The sequence below is a fragment of the Antennarius striatus genome, chromosome 5, assembly GCF_040054535.1.
Source record: "Antennarius striatus isolate MH-2024 chromosome 5, ASM4005453v1, whole genome shotgun sequence".
In the NCBI taxonomy this organism is placed as follows: domain Eukaryota; kingdom Metazoa; phylum Chordata; class Actinopteri; order Lophiiformes; family Antennariidae; genus Antennarius; species Antennarius striatus.
In genome coordinates, this window is record NC_090780.1 from 18,052,818 (window position 1) to 18,074,355 (window position 21,538).

A 21,538-nucleotide genomic window follows, 5' to 3' on the forward strand; every position below is an offset into this window, starting at 1 on the left:
GATAAATGAGAAACATGAGAACTGTGCTCTGTGAGAGTACCAGGCGATTAATTCTTCCTCTCACGGCTGAAGTTATAGAAGGCAGCGGACAGGGACCGTAGCTTTTAGAGGCCTATGTGACGTTACCTCGTCTCCATCGCTCAGCCCTGTCCCTGTCAGAGAGGATTACACCCCTGAGTGGTCACACAGTCCCAGCAGAGCTGCAGTCAGATGCACACCCCCCCCACTCACACAAGTAAGGTAGAGGCAGACTGCAAAGGGACAAGAGAGAGATTTACAAGGTATGGTGAGACGGTACAGGGAGGAAAAAGAAGATAGGGAAGATGAGCAACAGAGGAGGGAGAAGAATATGAAATCAGAGAAGGTGACCAGAGAGGAAGGAGTGGAGGTAAATGGTGATTGACAGAAAGAGAGGGCAACACATCTGGAGCGAGACTTGGATTGGAGGCAAATTCATGGAAAGAGAAACATATGGAGGGGATAGAATAGGACGGTAGAAAGGTGCAATATGGTGGGAGATTAGATTAGCAGAGGGGGGAAAAAAGGAGGAAAATGAGCTATTGCCGACGGTCAGGCAGGAAAAGATATACGTATTTAAGGAAAGACACAATTAGAGAAATGGCCTGTCTCCAAATAAATTGGAATTAGACATTAAATGATAAAAAAGTTATGTTTTTTCTCTCCTCCTTTTCCTCTGAGAGATATTTAATTAAAAATCTAATCAAATAAATGACTCTCAGCCAGTGTGCCTGTGTGAAGCATTTTCCAATCCCCTCTTGGGGTGTACGGTCACAACACGCTGTCCCTGCTAACTACACTAGCCTCAGGAGCTGGCATTAATAAGCTCAGCAATTATTACACATGCCTCCCTGTTTCAGACTTTTTTTTTTTACTGCAATAGATAAAAATGAACACTTTTTTAATGTTAGACATATATAGATGAAAGTCCAGAACAGGAACAAGTGTTAATATTCTGCCCCCATTTGGATTTCTAGCCCCTATGGTGACATAAGACTTGCACTGGGAGCATTTGATTTTGATTTATATGTTACAGGCCCAAAGCCTCTCCATGTGGCCAAAAAAAACAAAAAAACGGGAATGACAGGACATGGATAGTTCTCCATGTTTTCTTTATTTTCCTTTACTGTTCTTCTTTTATCATGAAAAAATACATCAGAATTTTGGTACAGCTATTTTCGATGCATCCCCTACTGATTAAGAAAAGGGAGGTATGATAGAATGTAGGGAGGTAAATAGAGGACAGTGGTGAAGCTGGAGAACTGTCCTGCTTTTCCACATTCATAAAGTCACCACTGGTCTCCCTTTCAGCTGTTTAACAAATTAGAAACAATAAGTCCATAATTACAATGCCTTTTAATTGCTTTTTCATTTGCTGGTTGTTCACATGTGTCTGTTGAGAGTTTGTGCATGCAGAGGTTCCCCTAATTACACGGCAGGTTTGTGATTAACACAAGAAGTTGGCAAATTATACTAATTGCTGTATTTTTAATGAAGATGAGTGGGTTTGCTTGGGGGGGGACAAACATGTGGAAGAAGGGCAGCGTGTGAAACAATGAAAGAAAGAAAGAAATGGAGGGGGTTGTTTTGCCAAGTAAATCTGTGTTATGTGAATGTTGACGCTGGGGTGTGGGGGGAGTGTGAAGGGGAGCGATTTAAAGGACTTATTTGTTTTAGGGGTTAACGACTCAACGATTGATAATTCTGGGTATTCTGGGTATTGATGCGTCAAACCTCGCTTAACCCCTTCCAAATCTAGTCAAATCTAGCTGCTTCTTTACTCAGAAAGGTGTCACTCCTATTTTATTTTTTTCATCTTTTCCATCCACTGCCACTGTCAATTTTTTTTTCTTCTGTTATTTCCCTCTGACCCTCCCCTAACCCTTCCCTTTCATCTTTTTTTCTCTCTCCCCCCTCTCCCTCCTCTCCCTCCCTCCCCCAGAACGGAGTCGGTTGCTGAGAAGATGCTCACCAACTGGTTCACCTTCCTGCTTTACAAGTTTCTCAAGGTAAAAACACACATCTTTTGGAGCGATGCTAATAACGCTGCTGTTGGAGAATAGCATAAGCTAACACACTCACAGCTGCAATGTTTGATAAGGTGGAGGCAGCAGGCTTCCCCCTGCCATGCCTCTGCCTTTCGTGTGGTAAATTCTCCATCCTCCCAATGGAGCAGTTTGTAGTCCAAAGAGCTGTTGAGACACAGCTGGTGATGTTTTTTGTGATTGCAGTAGCCTGTCGCACTTAAGTGTCCTCTGTTTGTGTCCATCACCGGATTATTTTACAGCCAGGAAAGTGTCTGTGTGTGTTGTCTGTGTTTGTTTCCGCCTTTGGGGCTCTGGTGTCTCAGTAAAAGAGGAAGCTGGAGATCTTAGACAAATTTGTCTTTCTCTGCATCTAGGATTTCTTTCTCCTCTTTGACTTCTTATCCCTTTGATGTGGAATCAGAGAGAAATATTGAGGATTAAACAATGCAAAATCCTTATTTCTGCACACATTATCCACACTCAAACATTTCTGCTGCTAATCAATTAGCAGGAAGGCCTCAAACCACTGCAGTGGAGGTGATCTATTGGACCGGCCAAACCCCCTGGGGTCTCAGGCAGCGTCTCTCTCTTTGTGTGAGAGTATTTCAGCTTTGAGTGTACATCCATGTACATTCATGAGTGCTCAAATTGGAGACTGGTCAGCCAGAGTTGTGTTCAGAACAGGAGAATGGGCTGTCAGGGAAGCTTCTGGGAATGTTTTGCTGTGTATGAACCTTACACACAATCAGAATCAAAAATTCAACATGGAAATGACAGGAAAATGTAGATAAATATGGACAGGAAATATTCATAACAGGTTATGGATGAGGTGAAGGGTTTAGTGAAGTTAGGATGGCTTTAAAATGGGTGTAGAAAAAAAAATAAAAGGGGGAAAAGAGGGACTGGGAGATGGAAGGACTAAAGCAAAGACATTCTGAAGCCTGCAGCAAGGTTACCAACCTTTCTTTTATCTAACCTCCACAATTCAGAGCCTGTCTTTCTCCTGAGTTTTTAGGGGTCACATGAAAGAGAAGCCTGGAACAATTTCAAGGTTCAACCAGGTGTGAATGGAGTTGGCTAAAGGTCAAGTAGTTGTTCAATGGGAAGAAATAGATAAGCTTTTACCCACCAAAGGGAACTGCATTAAGAAGAAAAATCCTTTTATCCATTACCCTATTCTTGGGGTTCACTTGTCCTCTTGTGCCCTGAGTAGTTTGAGAGAGCAGGGAGTTACTCTCAGTCTGCAGCAGAAGTGCTGTGTGTTTTAATGGGACTCTGGTGAGCGCAAACCTGAACCAAAGCAAAACTCGCCTTTTCAAATTTCCTGGGACCTGCCCCACCCTTCCATTGGGTTTTGAGGCAAACATTTCATTGATTGTTGTGTAATGAGGCAACAAGTTGCGGAAAAAAACACCTTTTTATAACAACACTATGAGCCTGGCTTGAGATGAGAGCGTTGTCCCAGTTAGAATGCTGTTAGGAAGACCGGTAGAAACCAAGCACGAAAGGGTGGTGTTAGAATGTGAACTCTTCAACTATAAAAGAATAGAAACACGTATGGTCAAGTTCAATATGTCCTGCTTTTGTCATCCTCATTATCTCACGTTCCCTTTATTTAATTGAAAGCCCCTGAATGGCTCAGAGTGAGAGCAACTCTAATAAACTGAAGGTAAAATCAGAGGTTAATCCTTTCAAATTGTCGCTGATGTGGGCTAATGGCACAGGACAAGTGTAGGAACGCAATCACAGTGAAGAAGGAGGGTCAGTGTGGAACCAGGTAAAAGCTAGGAAAATCAGACTGACGTTTCAAAAACCTGCAATCATCCCTTAAAGAGGAATTAATAACCAGGGGAAGCTTCATTTGCCATGTAGCAGAACTAGTGAGAGCGAGGGACAGAGCAAAAGAGGCCCAGCGTCCCAGCGCTCGTTGCCTGGTTGATACATCTTACACACCAAAGTGCTTCTCCAAGCGTTTTTCACTCAGTCGTTAACCTTCTATTAACTCCTCCATCAATTGCCACTCACTCACCCACCCTCACTCGCTCTCTCCTCTCCTCACACACACTCACACACAAACAGATTTACAAAGAATTTTGTGCGTGCATGCACGTGTGCGTGTGTGTGTGTGTGTGTTTAGCTAACACAGGCCGTGGCCTTGTCCTTCAGTGCTCTGCCACTGTTTGGGCTTAAAAAAGATTAGAAATATAATTGGAGAGTTGTTCAGCAAAATTGTGCACTTTTTGCTTCTGTATACATTTTTGTTGTTGAATTTCAGTCTTTCACTCCCTTGACTTCTCCTTCCGTCTGTCCTCCTCTCCCTCTCTGCCACCACTTCTCCCCCATGCCTTCAGGAATGTGCTGGTGAGCCTCTCTTCATGCTGTATTGTGCCATGAAGCAGCAAATGGAAAAGGGACCGATAGACTCAATCACCGGAGAGGCCCGCTACTCCCTCAGTGAGGACAAACTCATCAGGCAGCAGATTGACTACAAGACTCTGGTCAGTGCGCATACACACTGCCCATTAAAACACATGCACACATATGGTTGATGCAGTATATTGACAAGGATTTAATATTCATGTAAAGCTTCACTTCCTAGATCAGGATCTGCTTTTTAGTACTTGGGAAACAAATACAACTTGAAATGTGTAAATCGTGGCAAATGTATGTGCAATAATAATTTAGAATATTTCACTGTTTCCCTGATGAATATTGATTCCAAAGTGCCTCAGTAAGTGTTGGTTTGCAGGTCAAAATGTATTACAGGGTCATGCATCCCCACGTCAATAGTTAAGTCTTCCAGTGTGTACTGACCTCCTGTTCTAAATATAACTGGTGCTGTGTGACTTTTGCCATTGTAGACACTGCACTGTGTGAACCCAGAGAATGAGAATGCCCCCGAGGTGACGGTGAAGAGCCTGAACTGTGACACAGTGACGCAGGTGAAGGAGAAGCTGTTGGATGCTGTGTACAAGGGCACGCCATACTCCCAGAGACCCAAGGCCTCCGATATGGACCTGGGTAAGAACAGTTAGATCAGTGTTCATATTCTGAGCTGGGGGGGAGAGGGTGGGGTAGATGACCCATTACTCCCATCTGGAGCAGGACGTGGCCTTCTTGCAAGGGATTATTTCTGTGGCAGAATTATGCACTACAGTGATCCCACGTTACTCGCGGTTAATACGTTCCTGCAAAAAAAGAAATCCCACGATTTAGCGACAAACCATTTATATTATTTACAGTAATTTAAACGTTTATGAACCCCCATTATTGATATTAAACCACCTTATAGCTGTAGTACCTTTTCCCACACTCCTATAGACTGTTTAAAGCACTTTTGTGTCACGCTGATGTTGTCAGCCAATAGAATGCGCGCACGGTATCACGTGACTACCTACTAAAAATCAGCGATGTAGGGAAGCCGTGCATCTTTAAGCGTAAATAAGCGAGGGGTTACTGTATAACAGTTTTGACTTGTTCGGTCAATTAGGTCTCTTTTTATTTCTTGATAGTCAATGTGCGCCACTATGTACAGTAGATGCACAACTTTACCAGTGTTTCCTTTGTGCGTGTGTGTGCATGTGCGTGTGTGTGTGTGTGCGTGTGTGTGTGTGTGTGTGCGCTAACAGAATGGCGGCAAGGGAGGATGGCTCGTATCATCCTGCAGGATGAGGATGTCACCACTAAAATAGACAATGACTGGAAGAGACTGAACACCCTGGCTCACTACCAGGTATCCCGCTGCTGGAGCCTCTATAATGCTCAGTTGTCAGAACAATAACTCGTCATTGATTTGTTGGTGCATTGTTGTTGCTTTTGAATTCATTACAGTGCTGTAGCCGGTTTTGTTGTTGCTATTGTTTTGGGGATATTTCCTTTGCTAATACAATTACGGTTAAAGAAAATACAGTTTGAATCTAGTAAAGTAATGATTTTGAAAATTGATTCCGTGTGTGTGTTTGGACAGTAATCCCGCTGCCGGGTGTTTTGCTCAGTGGTACTAGTTTGTGTAAATCCCTCTTTCAGGTGACAGATGGCTCAGTGATTGCCCTGGTGCCTAAACAGAACTCAGCCTACAACATCTCCAACTCCTCCACATTCACCAAGTCCCTCAGCAGATACGGTACGAGAGAAGGTGTGTGTGTGCACGCATATGTGTGTTTGTGCGCATGTTTGTTCATTTTTGTAAGTATATTTTATGTGACCTCATTTAGATTTCATTTTATGTGCAAATATATTTGTAACTGGGTAGCAGTGAACTCAAACTGCCTAAAATGGATTCAGAATTTTGATTTGTTTTTTTTAATCTTTAAAAATTACGATGTAGCTTATGGGAAGAATAATTTGGGTTAAAACAGATCCTCGTTTTTCTCATCGTCTCTTTCATCCAGTTAAAGTTAAGTGGGATTTCGTTACCACTCAGTCTATAATAAATGTACACTGTCCATTCCATTCCAAGAAGGGCTAAAATGTAATAACCTTTATTGTTTGTAAAACCTAGTAATCACACGAGTTCCCATTTTTGCCCTAAATCAATTCCATCTTGAAATCATATTTTATATTTTGCTTTTTTCTGCTCAATTCATTTTTCCTATGTGTTCCTCAAAAGTCCTTTTGGTAATACCAAATAGATCGAGGATATACGATCTGTTTGGTATATACAGAAAATCTTACTTGTAAGGATGTTGGAGTTAAAATAATATACCTTTATCATACAGGATTTACTTTCTTAAATGTCTGATAAAGCTGCATTTTTATGATACTTCTCGGTGTGAAGAAGACCTCCGTTTTTCACTTTCCTCATCTTATTGTATTTTCTAAATCCCTCTCAGGCATACTGTAACTCTGTTCCTGAGCTTTGCTTCTGTGACATACACATAAATACTCATAATCACACCCCCCCCCCCCACACACACACCATCACATTCAGTCTGCACTCCCTGCTCCACATTCCCTGCTGACATTTTGAACCTCTCAATCCTTTGTTGCTTTAGCAAGGGAGTGACAAGCGTTCAGGCTGAGAGTGTAATGCTCCATGTCACAAAATAGGGTATCATTGTCCAACAAAAAGAGGGGCAGCAGGAGAGAGTGACAGACAAATTTAATGATGGAGTGACATGAAAGTGGAATCTGCCTCCATTTAGAAATGCTTTTTACTCCACACTGAAGGTTGGATTTCTTTCGCAGGCGTGTTTTACACCAATATAACTTCATTCAAACTGTGAAATGCTGATCAAGTCAAAGATTTGTAGTTTCATAAACTACAGACTTGAACCAATATCTAGGATGCTTCATATATGTTGTATTATATTTTTATTAAGTTTGCCTTCTCAGACAGAGGCAAGAGATTTCTGCAGGATTGCTGAAATAATGCTGTCTTACCCAAACAAAATAAAATGAACTAATGGAAGAATCACACTATTTTAATACTCTCCAGTGTCACGAGAAAGTTTCGGTTCTCTATGCAACCATGACCTTTAAACTTCCTTTATCTATTAACTCCTCATCCAGAAAACAGATCCAAACTAAGTTCATAAGAGACTCAACGCATACAGCGTTTGGCCTTTCTTGATACTATCTCTTTCAACTCCCCTGCATGCGTCCCACCCGTCCTTCCAGAGAGCATGCTGAGGACAGCCAGCAGTCCAGACAGCCTCCGCTCCCGGACGCCCATGATCACACCCGACCTGGAGAGCGGTACCAAACTGTGGCACCTGGTCAAGAACCACGACCACTCAGACCAGCGGGAAGGGGACCGAGGGAGTAAGATGGTCTCAGAGATTTATTTGACCAGACTGCTGGCCACTAAGGTGAGGAGCTGCGCACACACACACACACACACACACACACACACACACACACACACACACACACACACACACACACACACACACACACACACACACACATACACAAACACACACACACACACACACACATACAGACACACATACACACACATACACAGACACACACACACAGACACACACACACACATACACACACACACATGCCTAACACTCCCTGTTATTTACCCCTCTTCCACCAGCAGCCCTTACCAATGACCTTTGTTTGGCGGTGGTCTCAAAGCTCATTAACATTTTTCATAACCTTTCGCACAAAGACACACATATGCACAGGTTCTAGTGTGTACGTCTTAATTAGGAGGCTGACCTTTGACTATTGAGTTGTTTGGTTTGCGTTACTGGACCCTCTGTTGGTGGCCTGAGGGCTTTTCAGCCCAGGCCTTTACTCTGTGATCATTATTTAGTGGATCCTTCCACGTCTGTCAGTCCACACTGATACCTGCGCTCAGGTTGCTGTGCTGCACGTGTCTCCAGACGCTTGTCTGAAATGTTAGAAACACTTTCTGTTGATGTCCCATACAAACATAAACCAATGTGAATTCCATCCCTGAGTAAGTTGTTAGCCAACCCCAAAAAGAGTGTGATTGAGTTTCCAAGGACTATTTTATATTCTTTGATTGTCAACTTGTACAACTTTGGCATTTTTATCTGAGCTTCCAATTGAAATGTTTTTCTTGTAAATGTGGTATAATGCAAAAGTTGCAGCAGCGCTTTCTTCACATTTCCATATATATTAGATATTTAATTTCACAAATTTCGATTAAAATATTAAGAATGACATTAAAATAGCATAAAAACCTTAGGAGGAATAAAGCAGTTATGAATTTTGATTTGCATGGTAACTTGTTGATTAGTATTTGCCTGATTTCCGCCAAAGTGCAAGAAGCACTTTCTAAACTTCCATCTGTAAAATTAAGAATGGAATGCACCCATTAAGTTTCACAGTTACTTTTAAAACATGAGCACCTCTTTTCTGAGTTTGATACGTAGTCATTAAATTCATCACGACAAGTCTACAAAATCATCCAATCCCATCATTGTACGTCATCATACGTGGGTTTGTCAGCTCAAGCAAGAGCTCAGTTCATACATTTGGTTATAAAAATGATTACATTGTAGGCACCCGTTTTCTCCCAAACATGAATGCAGTCATTAGTGAAAGGCTTCTGAACACAAACTCACAGCGAATGCCTGTGCAGTCTACTCACAGTGTCAGGCGTTTTGTTCTCATTTGCAAGTACTAACTATCTCGGTGATTCATCTCACTCTGGTGCTTCTTCTCCCCGGACGTTTCACTCATGTAATCCAGATTTCGACTGTTTGAGCTCCAGGTAGGAGGAAAGTACAAAGTTAGCAGCCTGGAGGTTACCTCAAATGGGAAATACATGCCAGATGAAGACAATGGAGACGCTGGAACACTCTCTTTGTTCCTATTACAGCTCCCACAGCATTAGGATTCAGATCTGTGAACGTGTGAATGAATTCAAAACAGCGCATTCCACATTTGGCTAATTTAAAAAGGCCTGTGTAAAAGGTGGCCCTGATGCTTGAAGACTGAAACAGAGGGTTTGAACAGTTGTGGGGAAATAAATTGTTTTCACTTCAGGGGGCTTGGTGTGGATTCTGAAACTTTGCAGTTGTGTGTGGGTTTACCTCATAATAACAGGGTGATATAAAATATTAGGTATTAAGAACACATTTCCTGACTGTTTCTGCCAGATTACACAGAATGTAGTTTTTGTACGGCTAATAAATTACTTAGCCGATTCCTAGGGCATCTGTATTTTCAGGACATACATTTAATACTTAGTTTTTGCAAAGTAATCAAGCCAGTGTTGGTTGTCCTGCTCAGGGTACACTCCAGAAGTTTGTGGATGACCTGTTTGAGACCATCTTCAGCACAGCGCACAGAGGAAGCGCCCTGCCTCTCGCCATCAAGTACATGTTCGACTTTTTGGACGAGCAAGCAGACAAACACTCCATATCAGACTCTGATGTACGGCACACGTGGAAGAGCAACTGGTGAGTTCATGATGTTATTCTTGTTGTGGTGCACCCAGTGAAAAGACGTGGTTAGCACTTTCGAGAAGCTGCTTGTTTCCTATTAGTGTTATTAAAAAAAAGTAGTGAGACCAGAGGGCAGCAAATACTCAACCTTTACAATGAATGTGATGAATTTACACTTTTTCCAATTTCTGTGCAGCTTTTTCTCTGTCTTCTCCCAACCCATTTCTCTGTTCTCTCCATCCTTACAGCCTTCCCCTGCGGTTCTGGGTGAATGTGATCAAGAACCCTCAGTTTGTCTTTGACATCCATAAGAACAGCATTACAGACGCCTGTTTGTCTGTGGTAGCCCAGACCTTCATGGACTCTTGCTCAACATCAGAGCATAAACTAGGGAAGGACTCGCCTTCGAACAAGCTGCTCTACGCTAAAGACATCCCCAACTATAAGAACTGGGTGGAGAGGTACGTCAACAAGCCTCAACTCTGTTTTGTCTTGAAGATGTTTCAAATGAAGGTTTGCTGGTCTAGACCTGAGCTGTGTTTGGTTTTTGCAGGTACTACTCTGATATCTCAAGGATGCCGGCCATCAGCGACCAGGACATGAGTGCCTACCTGGCGGAGCAGTCTCGTCTGCACGCCAACCAGTTCAACAGCATGTCGGCCCTGCATGAGATCTACTCCTATATCGTCAAGTACAAAGACGAGGTGAGAAAGATATTTTACAGTTAACAGCAGCTTGATTTTTAATATAGATTCTTACCTGGAGTAATACCTTCACTTCAAACTTGCAACAGGTACTGCCACATGTCCTGATATATTCAAGAATATGTCGACAACTTAAATTCTATCTATCCTGCAGCGGATGAATCCTCGCTGGCCCCTTTCTTTAAACTGAGAAACCATTTCCATTCTCTTCCAACTGATTTTTCACATTAAATGTCTGCCCATTATTGGCTGGATTCTAATGAGAAAAATCTACAGGAAGTGTTTGGATTCATTGATAGCAGACGTAAATGGCATTTCTGTTGTAATATAAAGTCAGAATAGTAGAGAGATGACTATGGTTTGACTGTTTATGGGAATGAAAATGTGGAAAATCTTTATTATGCAGCCTTTAGTAAGAGAGAGACAGGTAATTCCATTTCAGCCCATTACTGGAATATCAGCTTTACAATATAATTTACACTCTATCAAGGTGAAGTGTCCACTTACAGCCTTGTTTGGACAGAATGTTTCTGTGCTGTGAAGACACACTGTGGAATATTGTAGCGCCGACTGACCCGTTCACCTCTCTATCTTCAGATCTTGTCAGCGTTGGAGCGGGACGAGCAGGCGAGGAGGCAGAGACTGAGGAGCAAGCTGGAGCAGGTCATCGACACAATGGCCCTGACCAGCTGAGGACCATCCGCCGGCTGCATCTCCTCTTCTTCACTCCTCCCTCCCATCCGTCTCTACACCTCTGTCCTCTCACCTAAAAAAATAAGACTCCAACCCCCACCAATATGACAAACTGCTAAAGGACTCCAGCAGTGTACCGAAAAAACAGGAAGGGGACGAGGATCAGCAGAGATGGGGGTGGGGCTTGTGTACGCTTACATATGTGTATGTGTGTGTGTATTTGTCTGCAGCCCCATACAGTGTGTGGGCTGGTGCGTGGCGAGCGACGGGGCCCAGACTGGGTTTCACACACGCACACATGGAGAAACATGTCAGCTGACAACATTTGATTATTGTGGATGTTGGTGTTTGTGTTTTTGCTCGATTTTGATTTCACGAGTTTTCTCGTGATGAAGCAGTGGTCAGGAAAGAAACAGTGGAAGCCGGGACAACGACTCCATATATGATTCATTTTGCAAGATGGACCAATCTGTGATGAGCCAATGGAGAGAGGCTCTGAAGGTCATGTGACTCCAGTGGGCACCACAGTTTTAAAAGGATGCTACTTTTTGTATAAATGTAATCAACTGCCCACACTCTGATCTCTCACCACTTGTATTACTGCTGAATTTGCACAATTTACAAAAACATTACTAAGGAAGACAATAAAGATATTATATATAAATACAGCTACGTTTTTAAAGACAGATTAGGGAGAACAGGTTTTTGTTGTTTTTCATTTTAAACCAACAAACACCATTAACATACAACAAAACACAATTTGATATTTCGACTACAGAAGAAGAATTCAATGTGGAGGAAAAAAAACAAAAGAAAAAGAAACAAAAAAGTCGTACTGTGCCATGTTTTCTTTGAATGTTGTTTAGTGCAAAGACCTTTTGTTAGATGGAATGTGCTACGTATGATTTTAAATATGAACATGCCTCGTGACTGAAAAGAATTGTTTGAGCAGTGGCCCATCAAAAGATCTTTATTGGGGGGAAAAAAAAAGAAAAAAAAAACATGGGACGTCTTCTCAAGGACAATTCATGGTGTCATGGTGAAAACATGAAGTTACTGTTTTTTGTAATTCTGATTCATCCAGTGCAATCTTTTGGTTTCAGAAAATCAAATATGTACTCGCAGGATTGTTGCTTTATCATGGTCATGCTTGCATCCAGGTATCCACGGTGTGACGGTTTAGCGGATCATGGCAAAGTGACTGAAAAATGAAGTCGCTATGTTGCACTACCTTAAGTATCACTGTCTGTTAGGACTCCGTGGCTCCTGAATTTGTTACCCACCCCTTGAAGGGTCATTAATCTTCCTGTTAAGAGCAAAGCCAAAGCCTTGGTGCTCTCAGACGCTGTTTACGTCTTTACAGGAGCGACGGTGAGGTAGAGCTTAGCCAAGCCCTTCAGTGGTGGAACAAAGTGGGAAAAGCTGTTTTCAGCCTCAAGCCACTTTTTTCATTTTCTCGATGTTAATACCCAAATAGAGGCAACGGGGTAAAAATAGTGAGTGTTTGTCTGCACCTCTAACCTATCCTTTTGAGATGGGGGGGTGTTTAGCTTTTTATCTGGGGGGATAGAAAGATAGAAAGGTACAGAGGTGAGATACCTCTGTTGATTAGCTGGACAAGGCTAAGTGATGATCCCCTTAGCCTGCAGCTCTTGTTTCAAAACTGGCCTGTTGCCATGTGTGGCTTAAGCTTTTCTTTTTATTACAGCTCTCTTAAGATTTTTGTTTGTTTGTTTGTTTCTGTTTTCCAAGTCTTGAAGTCAGGGTTTTTGACTTTGTGGTGAAAAATAATGATTTCCAATATTTTATTTTAAGTTGTGTTTCTTTTTTCTGCTTGCCGAAAAACCAAACTGTGGTCTGTATAATGTTCTTGTTGGTGTTTTCATTTTTCATGAACAAAAGCTGTTTGACTTTTTTTTTTTTCTTTTGTAATCATTTTATTTTCAACATGTAAATTGTACATTTGATGGTACGCAAAAGACAAAAATACTCTTCGGTTTGTCTGAAGTTGAAGTACTTGATCAAACTCAAGGGTTTATTTTCCTGATATCAAGGATCAAAATGAAATGGTTGCATCAGACGAACATCTGTGTCTTTGTGATAAAATGTAACTTGCTGCTTTAACTCTTGTACCTTGTTTTTCTACCGAACATTAGGGCTGTCATTTTATGCTGATCATAAATGCTGTTGCTTGTCTTTTTTTTTTTTAGGCCAGATTCCTTAAAGAAAAAAAAACAAGTATCTTTTTTCATATCCCAGAATAGTGAGCACAACCTCCTAAATTAATGTTTTGTTCAGATGTCATGTGACATAGCTCCATACAGCTGCATATATATGAGCCTAGTTCCACTGTATACCTCGTGTGACTTAATGGCTCACTCTGTACCTGCCAAAAGACAGTTCTGATGAACAACTCCTCAGTTTGAGGTATAAATTTCTCTCTGGTTGATCATGGAGTAGTGCAACACTCCGAGTCACCTTTACAAACATTAACTTGTTTGTTTTTTTGTTATTTAGTTATCAGCTGAATTGTGTTGCATTTGCACATTTGCTGGTGATCACACTGCATGGAAACAGATGTCTATTCAGGTCAGACCTCACAGCAGAGCTTCAATCAGTGTGGAGAAATCTCTGCGTTCCCCTGCAAAAGCACACCGATGGAAACCAGCTGAAGCCACACCGCTCAGCTACTGACCTGTAATGCTTTTTTTAAAACACTTATTCTCAATCAGGCTCTTTTGTGTCGCATTCTAGTTTAAATTTGGTTGATTATACGACTACTGGTGGAGTTGGCTTGTTTATCCACTGCATGGCTACTTGCCTTCAAGACTAGCCCAGAAGCAACCGAAGAGAAACTTACAGCTGTTACTCGCAGTCGTTCATTTACTGACCTGTATTTGATCTTTGTTTGATGTCACCAGGAGTCACAGGAACATCGTGTAGTTTGACGAAGAGTTGCTGCGTTGTTGTGCTTTTTTTTTTTTTTCTTTGTCAAATCTCAAAAAATTCAATAAGCCAAGTTATTCTTCACTGCCTCTAGTGTGAACAAATTCAGCATATTATCTTTTATATCGCGCTTACTTTGCAGCTCTTCAGACATGCTTAGTCATGCATTTTCCCTTCCAAATCATGTAGTTCAGTGGAGTTTTGGAACCAGTCTTTTTCTTTTTTTTCTTGCTTCTTCATGACTCTGGAAATATTCAGTAGTCTTTCTTTTAGCCTTTCATAAATGGAAGTCAAATAGATTTAAAGGAAAACAAGGCAAATGAATCTCAGAGCTGGCAGAAGAACTTATAATAACTAAGATACAGAGTTTCAGACTTGAAGCAATTGACGCAAGTTTGCAGGTTAACATTCATTGTGTAAATATTCTGTTATTTCCTATTTTGCAGATTTACTACTTGTAAATAAACACACATCAAGGAGAGATTAAACATTTTTTGCTAAATAAAATGTAGTTGGATATTTATTCACTCGTGTTGGATTCATCTACAGTCATATAGCTTTGTTACTGTAAAGGATTGGGGGGTTTTTTTTAATTCAACTGTCCACATGTTGTTGCTATGACTAAAACTACCTCCAAACATGTTACAGTTCCACACGGACCCCATTTTCAAGTCAGTGCAAACCTCAGACAGAAAGACACCAGGTCAGGATTCAAACACAGGACCTTCTTGGAATGAGCCAAGAGTTTACAAAAGTTTCATCGGTTCTGTAATTATACAGTACAGGTTCTGGTGTTTGAGGATAGCTCATAACCCTGAATGAAAGGTGCTAAAAAAGTTTCATTCTGGCATTGCTAGATAAGCTATACCATTTTGATTGTATTACTTATTTCCCTTCATTCCTGAGTCCGCATCAGCCTTTTATTGGGTTATATGATTTAGTCTCGAGGAATTTCTGTAGGAATCGTTCAAAGTCAGGAGAAAGCCTCTTATCAGCCTGCAGCCTGACAGCCTCTCACTTCCCTCTCCCTGCATTTCATAACCTGACCAGCATCATTAATCATTCTCACTGCGACGTACTTGAGTGGCTGCTGGTGGTTTGTTCTCAGGAGGTGTTAATGCTAACACGTATACCTCTTAACCATACATCATGCTTGCACTGCCCTTAGCTTACATGGGCACTTAAATGCGAGAGTGGGTTTGGGTGTATAATAAAGCAGAGAGTCAGCTGGCTCAGTTGGGTTGGGCCGGTGGTTTCCATGATATGTTTTCTTGCTGAACAAGACGGGATGGAGCAGCAGAGGGCGAGGATGGGGGGGGGGGGAGAAAGCATATTGGAATGATCCAAAACCACCTTTTATTTTTTCATGACCTGCTTTTAAGCATCAGCACTTCCCTCCCTTCACCCCCAGTGGATTCAATGAGCCCAGATAGACAGAAAATGTTATCGTTCGCACCATGTGTAACCAGCCGGGCTAATTCAATTAAAATTCCATCCAAGGAGGAATGCTGAAATTGCGTAATGGTCGTGGGAGCACTGAATCTCGTAATGATCCTGTCAAGAGGCAAATGATCTTGCAGCGCGAACATTATGATAAATTCCTTGTAAAGCACAAGATGTTCATTTCATCACTTCTCCCCCCTCTGCCTCCCCCATCCACCTCTCATAGCATGCAAAATTCTGTTGCCATAGTTAATAAAGCCATGATCTGTATTTGCCTCCCTTCGTCTTTCCTCTTTAATCTCGTTTAGTTACAATTGAAGAGGGCTCTGTCTTTTATCATTCAGTGAACCCGGCGAAATTGGAATTCTATTTTAGTTGAGGAGTCTTTTGGTGTCTGTCAATGTGGGTTCTATCAAGAGTGCGGCAGTAACGGGGCATCATGAGTGTCAGCGGTTTCTATAGGGCCCCTAAATCCGGTGAGCAGTTCAGTTTCTCCTGGTGAGGCAAAGGTGACAGCCGTGACTGGTTGGAGGGTGATGCATGATAAATTACTGTCACTTTTCTTAACTCAGGCGTCACAGAAAGTGGTGTGTGTGTATGTGTGTGTGTGTGTGTGTGTGTGTGTGTGTGTGTGTGTGTGTGTGTGTGTGTGTGTGTGTGTGCGTCTGCAGGAGAGGTGTGGGTGTTAAATACAGGTGCTGCCAACCTTCATCCCACCATAGACATGCACAGTCACACCATAAAAGCTCCCCAAGGCAAGAGGAACTCAAATATTTGACAAGTTGGCTCTTAAAGCTTTTCTTTGAATCCAAAGCACACTGACAATTTGTATCCAAGAAGGTGATTTTAAAGCGGATTTAATCACTAGTTTCGTATTAATAATGGATGAAATGACAACATGTAACATGAATTCTTCAGCAAATTGTCACCTAACAAAATGTCCTATTTCCACACACAATACTCATTTTATACACTACAGATAGGAATGTGTGTGATATTTATCTTCAAAGCAAGATTGAAGCCACTCCTGGGTCTGATCTGAGATTTCTTCCTGTTAGAAGGTAGTTTTCATCTTAACATGGCGCATCAGGTTTAGACTTGCTGTGCTTGGTTATCTTTTGCTGTCATTTTTCAAAACATTAAAAAAAAATAAAAAAAAATAAAAAAAGATCTTTCATGCCCCATCAATATCACATTAAATGCTAACCATTTAATACAAACTGTATTCACAATTGTTGAAGGGGCTGGTAAACTGGATTCATTTTGTGGCTAATCAGGCCTGTGGAGAGCCTGCCCTCCTGATCTATAAAAACAAAAAAAGCAACTATTTAACTGTTTAATGGAGTCTGTTATGCAACCCATTAGCTCTCAGTCCTATCAGGTGGCTTAGTTGAAGTCTCTTGTTACAGTTTTGTGTCAGTTTTCTGTTTTGTTTTATGACTCACGTTCACCTTGTTTCTAATCTCCCCCTCGTCCTGTGATTGTCTGTTCACCTTCACCTGCATGTTGTTGGCTCCTCCCTGTACTGATTCTGCATTTCCCTTAAACTCTGTCATTTTTGTGTTGGACTTTTGTGTCACGCATTCCAGCGTTTCCTAGTTTCGTGTCTAGATTTGTGTTTTCTGACATTCTCTTTAGGTTTGTTTGGGGTTTTTTTTTTTTACTTTATTGCCTCTTTTTTGGGGATTCTACCTCACAATATGATTATGGATCTTGACTGACTTGATTACTGTTTATTCTGAACACTTTCAGCAAAGACAACATTCATTACTAGTTATTACACTACCTGGGCTGTTGGGTCCTGATTGTTTGAGAACTCATACCAGTACTAGTTGTAATAGAAAGAACAGTCATTTCTGGACAGTCAGTGTTACCAGCAGTACGTCAGCCAGATGAATGACTCAGCCCTGTGTTTCTTCATCTCTAAAGGTGAACAAGGTTTTCTGTTCTACTCATTTCTCCACAGGTAGAATCCATTAGGCAGCATTGCTCTGTCATGGCCTGAGATAATCCATCCGCTAACGTTAGATTTCCCCATGTCTGATTAGCACACATGAGGTGACAAGAGTTTTTATAGAGGCTGTCTGTAACCCTTTGACCTTTGATGAGTGATGGAGGCCAATAATCCACTTCCATGTAGGATAAAGCTCCCCCGATTAAGCCTAAATGCTTCTGATTAAAAATGAAATGAACTTGACTTCTAACTACCACCTTTGACCTCCCCATCTTCACACACATACACACACACACACACACACACACACACACACACACACACACACATACCAGTACATGGGTCCCAGAGGAGACCCCCTGTTGTGAACGGGAGGAGCAGTCCTCTATGGTTTGCCCCTCTTTCCCGATGGGTGATAGGTCACATCTCCAGGATCTGCAGTTGTCTATCTGATTAGCTCACCCACCCGTCAGACCTCCACTCAAGGACGGAGAGACCAACTATGTATGTGCAGAAATTCTTTCACTTGCATGCACTTCATTATCTGCTCTGTGTGCACAGACATGAAGGGTCTGTGTGCCGTCTAGAGGTCAGAGGGTCGACTTCAGACTTCCCACACAAGACATCCTCAGTCAATTTAATCACGACTCACCCTGCTGACGGCCCACATCAGTTTAATAACGCTTTAAAAGCGTTGCTTATGGCTGCAGCCATAAGTGGTGGGTCCCTCTCTGTCTTTATCCACTTACACACCAATGCAAAAACACAACACACCCACAAACACAATACGGACCTTTTGATCTTCAAATGTGTGTCTTTGGCTGCAAATTTTTCCCTGTGTCGTGCAGCTTCAGTGAACTGAACTTAAAAGCTGCTGCTTTTCCTCGAATAGAACAATGAATCTCTTTAGGTCTATTGTGGCATTAAGCTTTGAGGACCACAAGAAAGAAGTCACATAGATATATACATATTTTTCAGTTACTTATATTTGTCCAATTATTTGAGTGGCTCCTAAAAGAGCTGTTAATTAAACAATAAATAAAATAAATCTCCGTCGTTTCGCTGTTCGGTAATTAGCGACGAGAGAAGGAGTCCTAACAAATAAAATTGCATTGGGTGTTCTTTAAAGATAACAAAACGGAGCAGATGAAATGGAAAACTGTGTTAACATCTTTTCTCTTATTTAGAAACACGTATGTTGAAATCAGCTCTTAACAGTTCCCTACATTTTAAGAAAAAAATTCAAATTAATGCTGATTAGGCATATCAGAAGATACCAGACGCCTTCACGCTTCAAAGCCTCGGCCTAGGATTTGCCCTTTGACCCCTCTCTTCTGCTCGCCTGTGCAACCTTTCATGTTTACCACTATTTCTCCTGCGGATTCACAACTGACGTTCGCATGTCACAGAGACGTGGCGCGTCTTAACAGCCCTCATGAATTAATTAATCACGTCTTGGGAGCGTCTCAAACACAGCAGCTTGTGATCAAGGGCGTCGTGGGATTGGGAAATTAAGATAAGACACGGACATTGCCTGGCAGTGGAACTGACATGAGGACCTTTAATTATTTCAATTAATTAACCACAGAGACGAGGTGAGGGTGGAGGCGAGTGGGTTTGTTTACAGCCACCTGGAGATTGAGCTCTAACCTTTGGTCTGGTTCTTCACCAGGTTGTGGCATGAAGATAAAAGAAAGGGTTTGCTAATATACGTTGGTGAGGGCATAGATGCTAAAGGGGCTACTCGCTAAGCCCTGCTGCTTCACTTCATGCTATACAAACCATGCAAAATGTATTTTCAGATTTACCGTTAGGGGCGACATAGTGGTGCAGTGCACAATCCACATGTTTGCATGGGTTCTTTCCAGGGTCTCCAGCGATCCTCCCACCTCCAAAAACATGCAGCTTTAAGTTAACTGATGCCACCAAAATCGGTCGGTTAGCATTTGGACAGATCTGTTTCCCTGTGCTTCTAGTCCAATTCTAGTCCCTTCTTCTGTTTCCTGTTTGACAGATATAAAAAGCAGCATCTAATCATCCAAACCTCTGCAAGAAAATTAATATGTTTTCTATTTTTTACTTAAGAGTGGTCAATTATTTTGTTGTCAGCAGGTAGGAGACCTCCACTGTTGATCCAAAGTAATTATTTATCTGGCAGATCTAATTTTAGTGTTGTATCATAGCCTGCAGGTGCATGAGGGGATTGTTTTAAAAATATTCCATATCAAAATATAGTTTTTGCTTCTTTATTGCAAAGTTTGCCAACCCCTTGATTTGCCACCAACACCACAAACTTAACTTTAACTGAACAAACATTTATTGTGGCATTTTTTTGTTTGACATAGGTGTCATTGCTGCTTCCATGTTTCAGAGAATGCTACTTCTTTTTTTCCAGAACTCTTCACAGGAGAAACAAGCCTCATGTGGCGGGGATATTGATTTCGATTTTGTTTACCATTGTCAATAAAGAAACTTACTAAAGAGGAAAAGGCATAAAAATCCCTCAAACGGCACACAAAGCTGTGAAACACTTCAATAATCATGCAGCAGTGCTTTGAAAAAAATTGTTTTATGTGTTGTATTTTAAGTACAAAGAAACTATTAGCTGTACTCCTGGTAAGTTGGCAAACTGCTGCTTGAAATACTGCAAGATATGAAAATTCTGCAGCTTTAATGTGCTGTGGAGGGCACACTACGATCTGAATTCCCTTGCAGGTCATACATCAGCTTGAGCAGAGTACATAAAAATGACTACTCTCTGCTAAACAGAAAATGGATCTCTTGCAACATCATCTTTAGTACAATAATTGAATGCACAGGTCGGTTTAGATCTTCACTCAAACTCATTAACAACTCAATTGAATTCTGAAGTGAAATGTGAAATATCATGTTGTTAATAATGTCAATTTTGATATACTGTATATAGCAATATTCATGTTATTGTGTCCTCTAGGCCTTTTTTGAAAGTACACACTAGAATAAAATCCCCAGTGTGACGGATTTCACTTTGAATTCTGTGGAAGGCCAAGAATTCAGTTGGGGACATTAATAGAGAGAAATGACTCAAAGATGAAGAGTCAGGTTTATAGAGCACATTTCACATACTGTATGACTCCCAGCGCCTTTTCACTGGCAATGTCTTGCTTTATAGCCTCTGTTGCTTGTTGTTCCCTCTCTCGTGTCTTTGTTAGTTTGGTCCTTCTGGAGCTGCAGCTCTAAAAAAAAAAGAGCAGTTTCAGCCTCTCCAAATAAATGGCACAGTGGAAACATGGGGAAGAAGTGATGGAAGAGAGGAAGAAGAAGAAGAAGAAGAGGAAGGTTGGATCAGGGCATGGTGAAAGCAATTGCTGCAGCACAGATGGATGGAGAAGTGCCTTCGACAGCCATTGAAAACTGTCACACAGGAGCCATCACAGGATTGTTGGGAGCCAGTTGAGAGTAATGGTAACAACTGTTTTAGCACATTTCACCTTGCACTCGACGCAAAGCATTTTGTCTTTCTGAGAAGGAGGGATGTAAGGAAATGTGTCAAGTCAGTGTCACCATGGGGAAACAAACCATACAAAATATATAGAAAACACAGGTGCATGGGGGTTTTTTTTTACGACCCAATACTGACACAGACCTTTTTAAAAGTGGGGGAAAAAGGGGATTTTAATTTGCCTCACTCCTCATTCGTTCAGAGAGTCCCCGAATTCAAAAATACAATATCCTCTTTAGTCATGATTGAATGCAGAAAAGGGAGTGAAAACAGGCAAGAGGCATCACGCAAGAAGATGAGGAAGAGGTAGCAGGTGTACGGCTGATATGGATGGCTTTTTGTTTCCCTCCATCGCTCCACTGAGTCCTGTGGGGTAGCAGGGAGAGGAAAAAGCAAGG

At 41.6% G+C, this 21,538-nt stretch overlaps 1 protein-coding gene across 2 annotated transcripts in view; it reads left to right on the top strand.

The window, feature by feature from the left end:
* plxna1b (plexin A1b) overlaps positions 1 to 14,762 on the top strand; it is a 178,073-nt gene extending 163,311 nt beyond the window's left edge. Inside the window, exons 23-32 of one of the 2 annotated variants that reach the window (XM_068314660.1) lie at positions 1,961 to 2,027; positions 4,397 to 4,543; positions 4,907 to 5,066; positions 5,675 to 5,778; positions 6,072 to 6,180; positions 7,665 to 7,855; positions 9,765 to 9,934; positions 10,168 to 10,380; positions 10,473 to 10,623; positions 11,221 to 14,762. In XM_068314660.1, the coding sequence (XP_068170761.1) occupies positions 1,961 to 2,027; positions 4,397 to 4,543; positions 4,907 to 5,066; positions 5,675 to 5,778; positions 6,072 to 6,180; positions 7,665 to 7,855; positions 9,765 to 9,934; positions 10,168 to 10,380; positions 10,473 to 10,623; positions 11,221 to 11,316 (1,408 nt within the window). In that variant the 3' untranslated portion in view covers positions 11,317 to 14,762. The remainder of the gene's footprint in view (positions 1 to 1,960; positions 2,028 to 4,396; positions 4,544 to 4,906; positions 5,067 to 5,674; positions 5,779 to 6,071; positions 6,181 to 7,664; positions 7,856 to 9,764; positions 9,935 to 10,167; positions 10,381 to 10,472; positions 10,624 to 11,220) is intronic. The other variant, XM_068314661.1, reaches the window with a different exon arrangement.
* Positions 14,763 to 21,538: the final 6,776 nt, after the last annotated feature.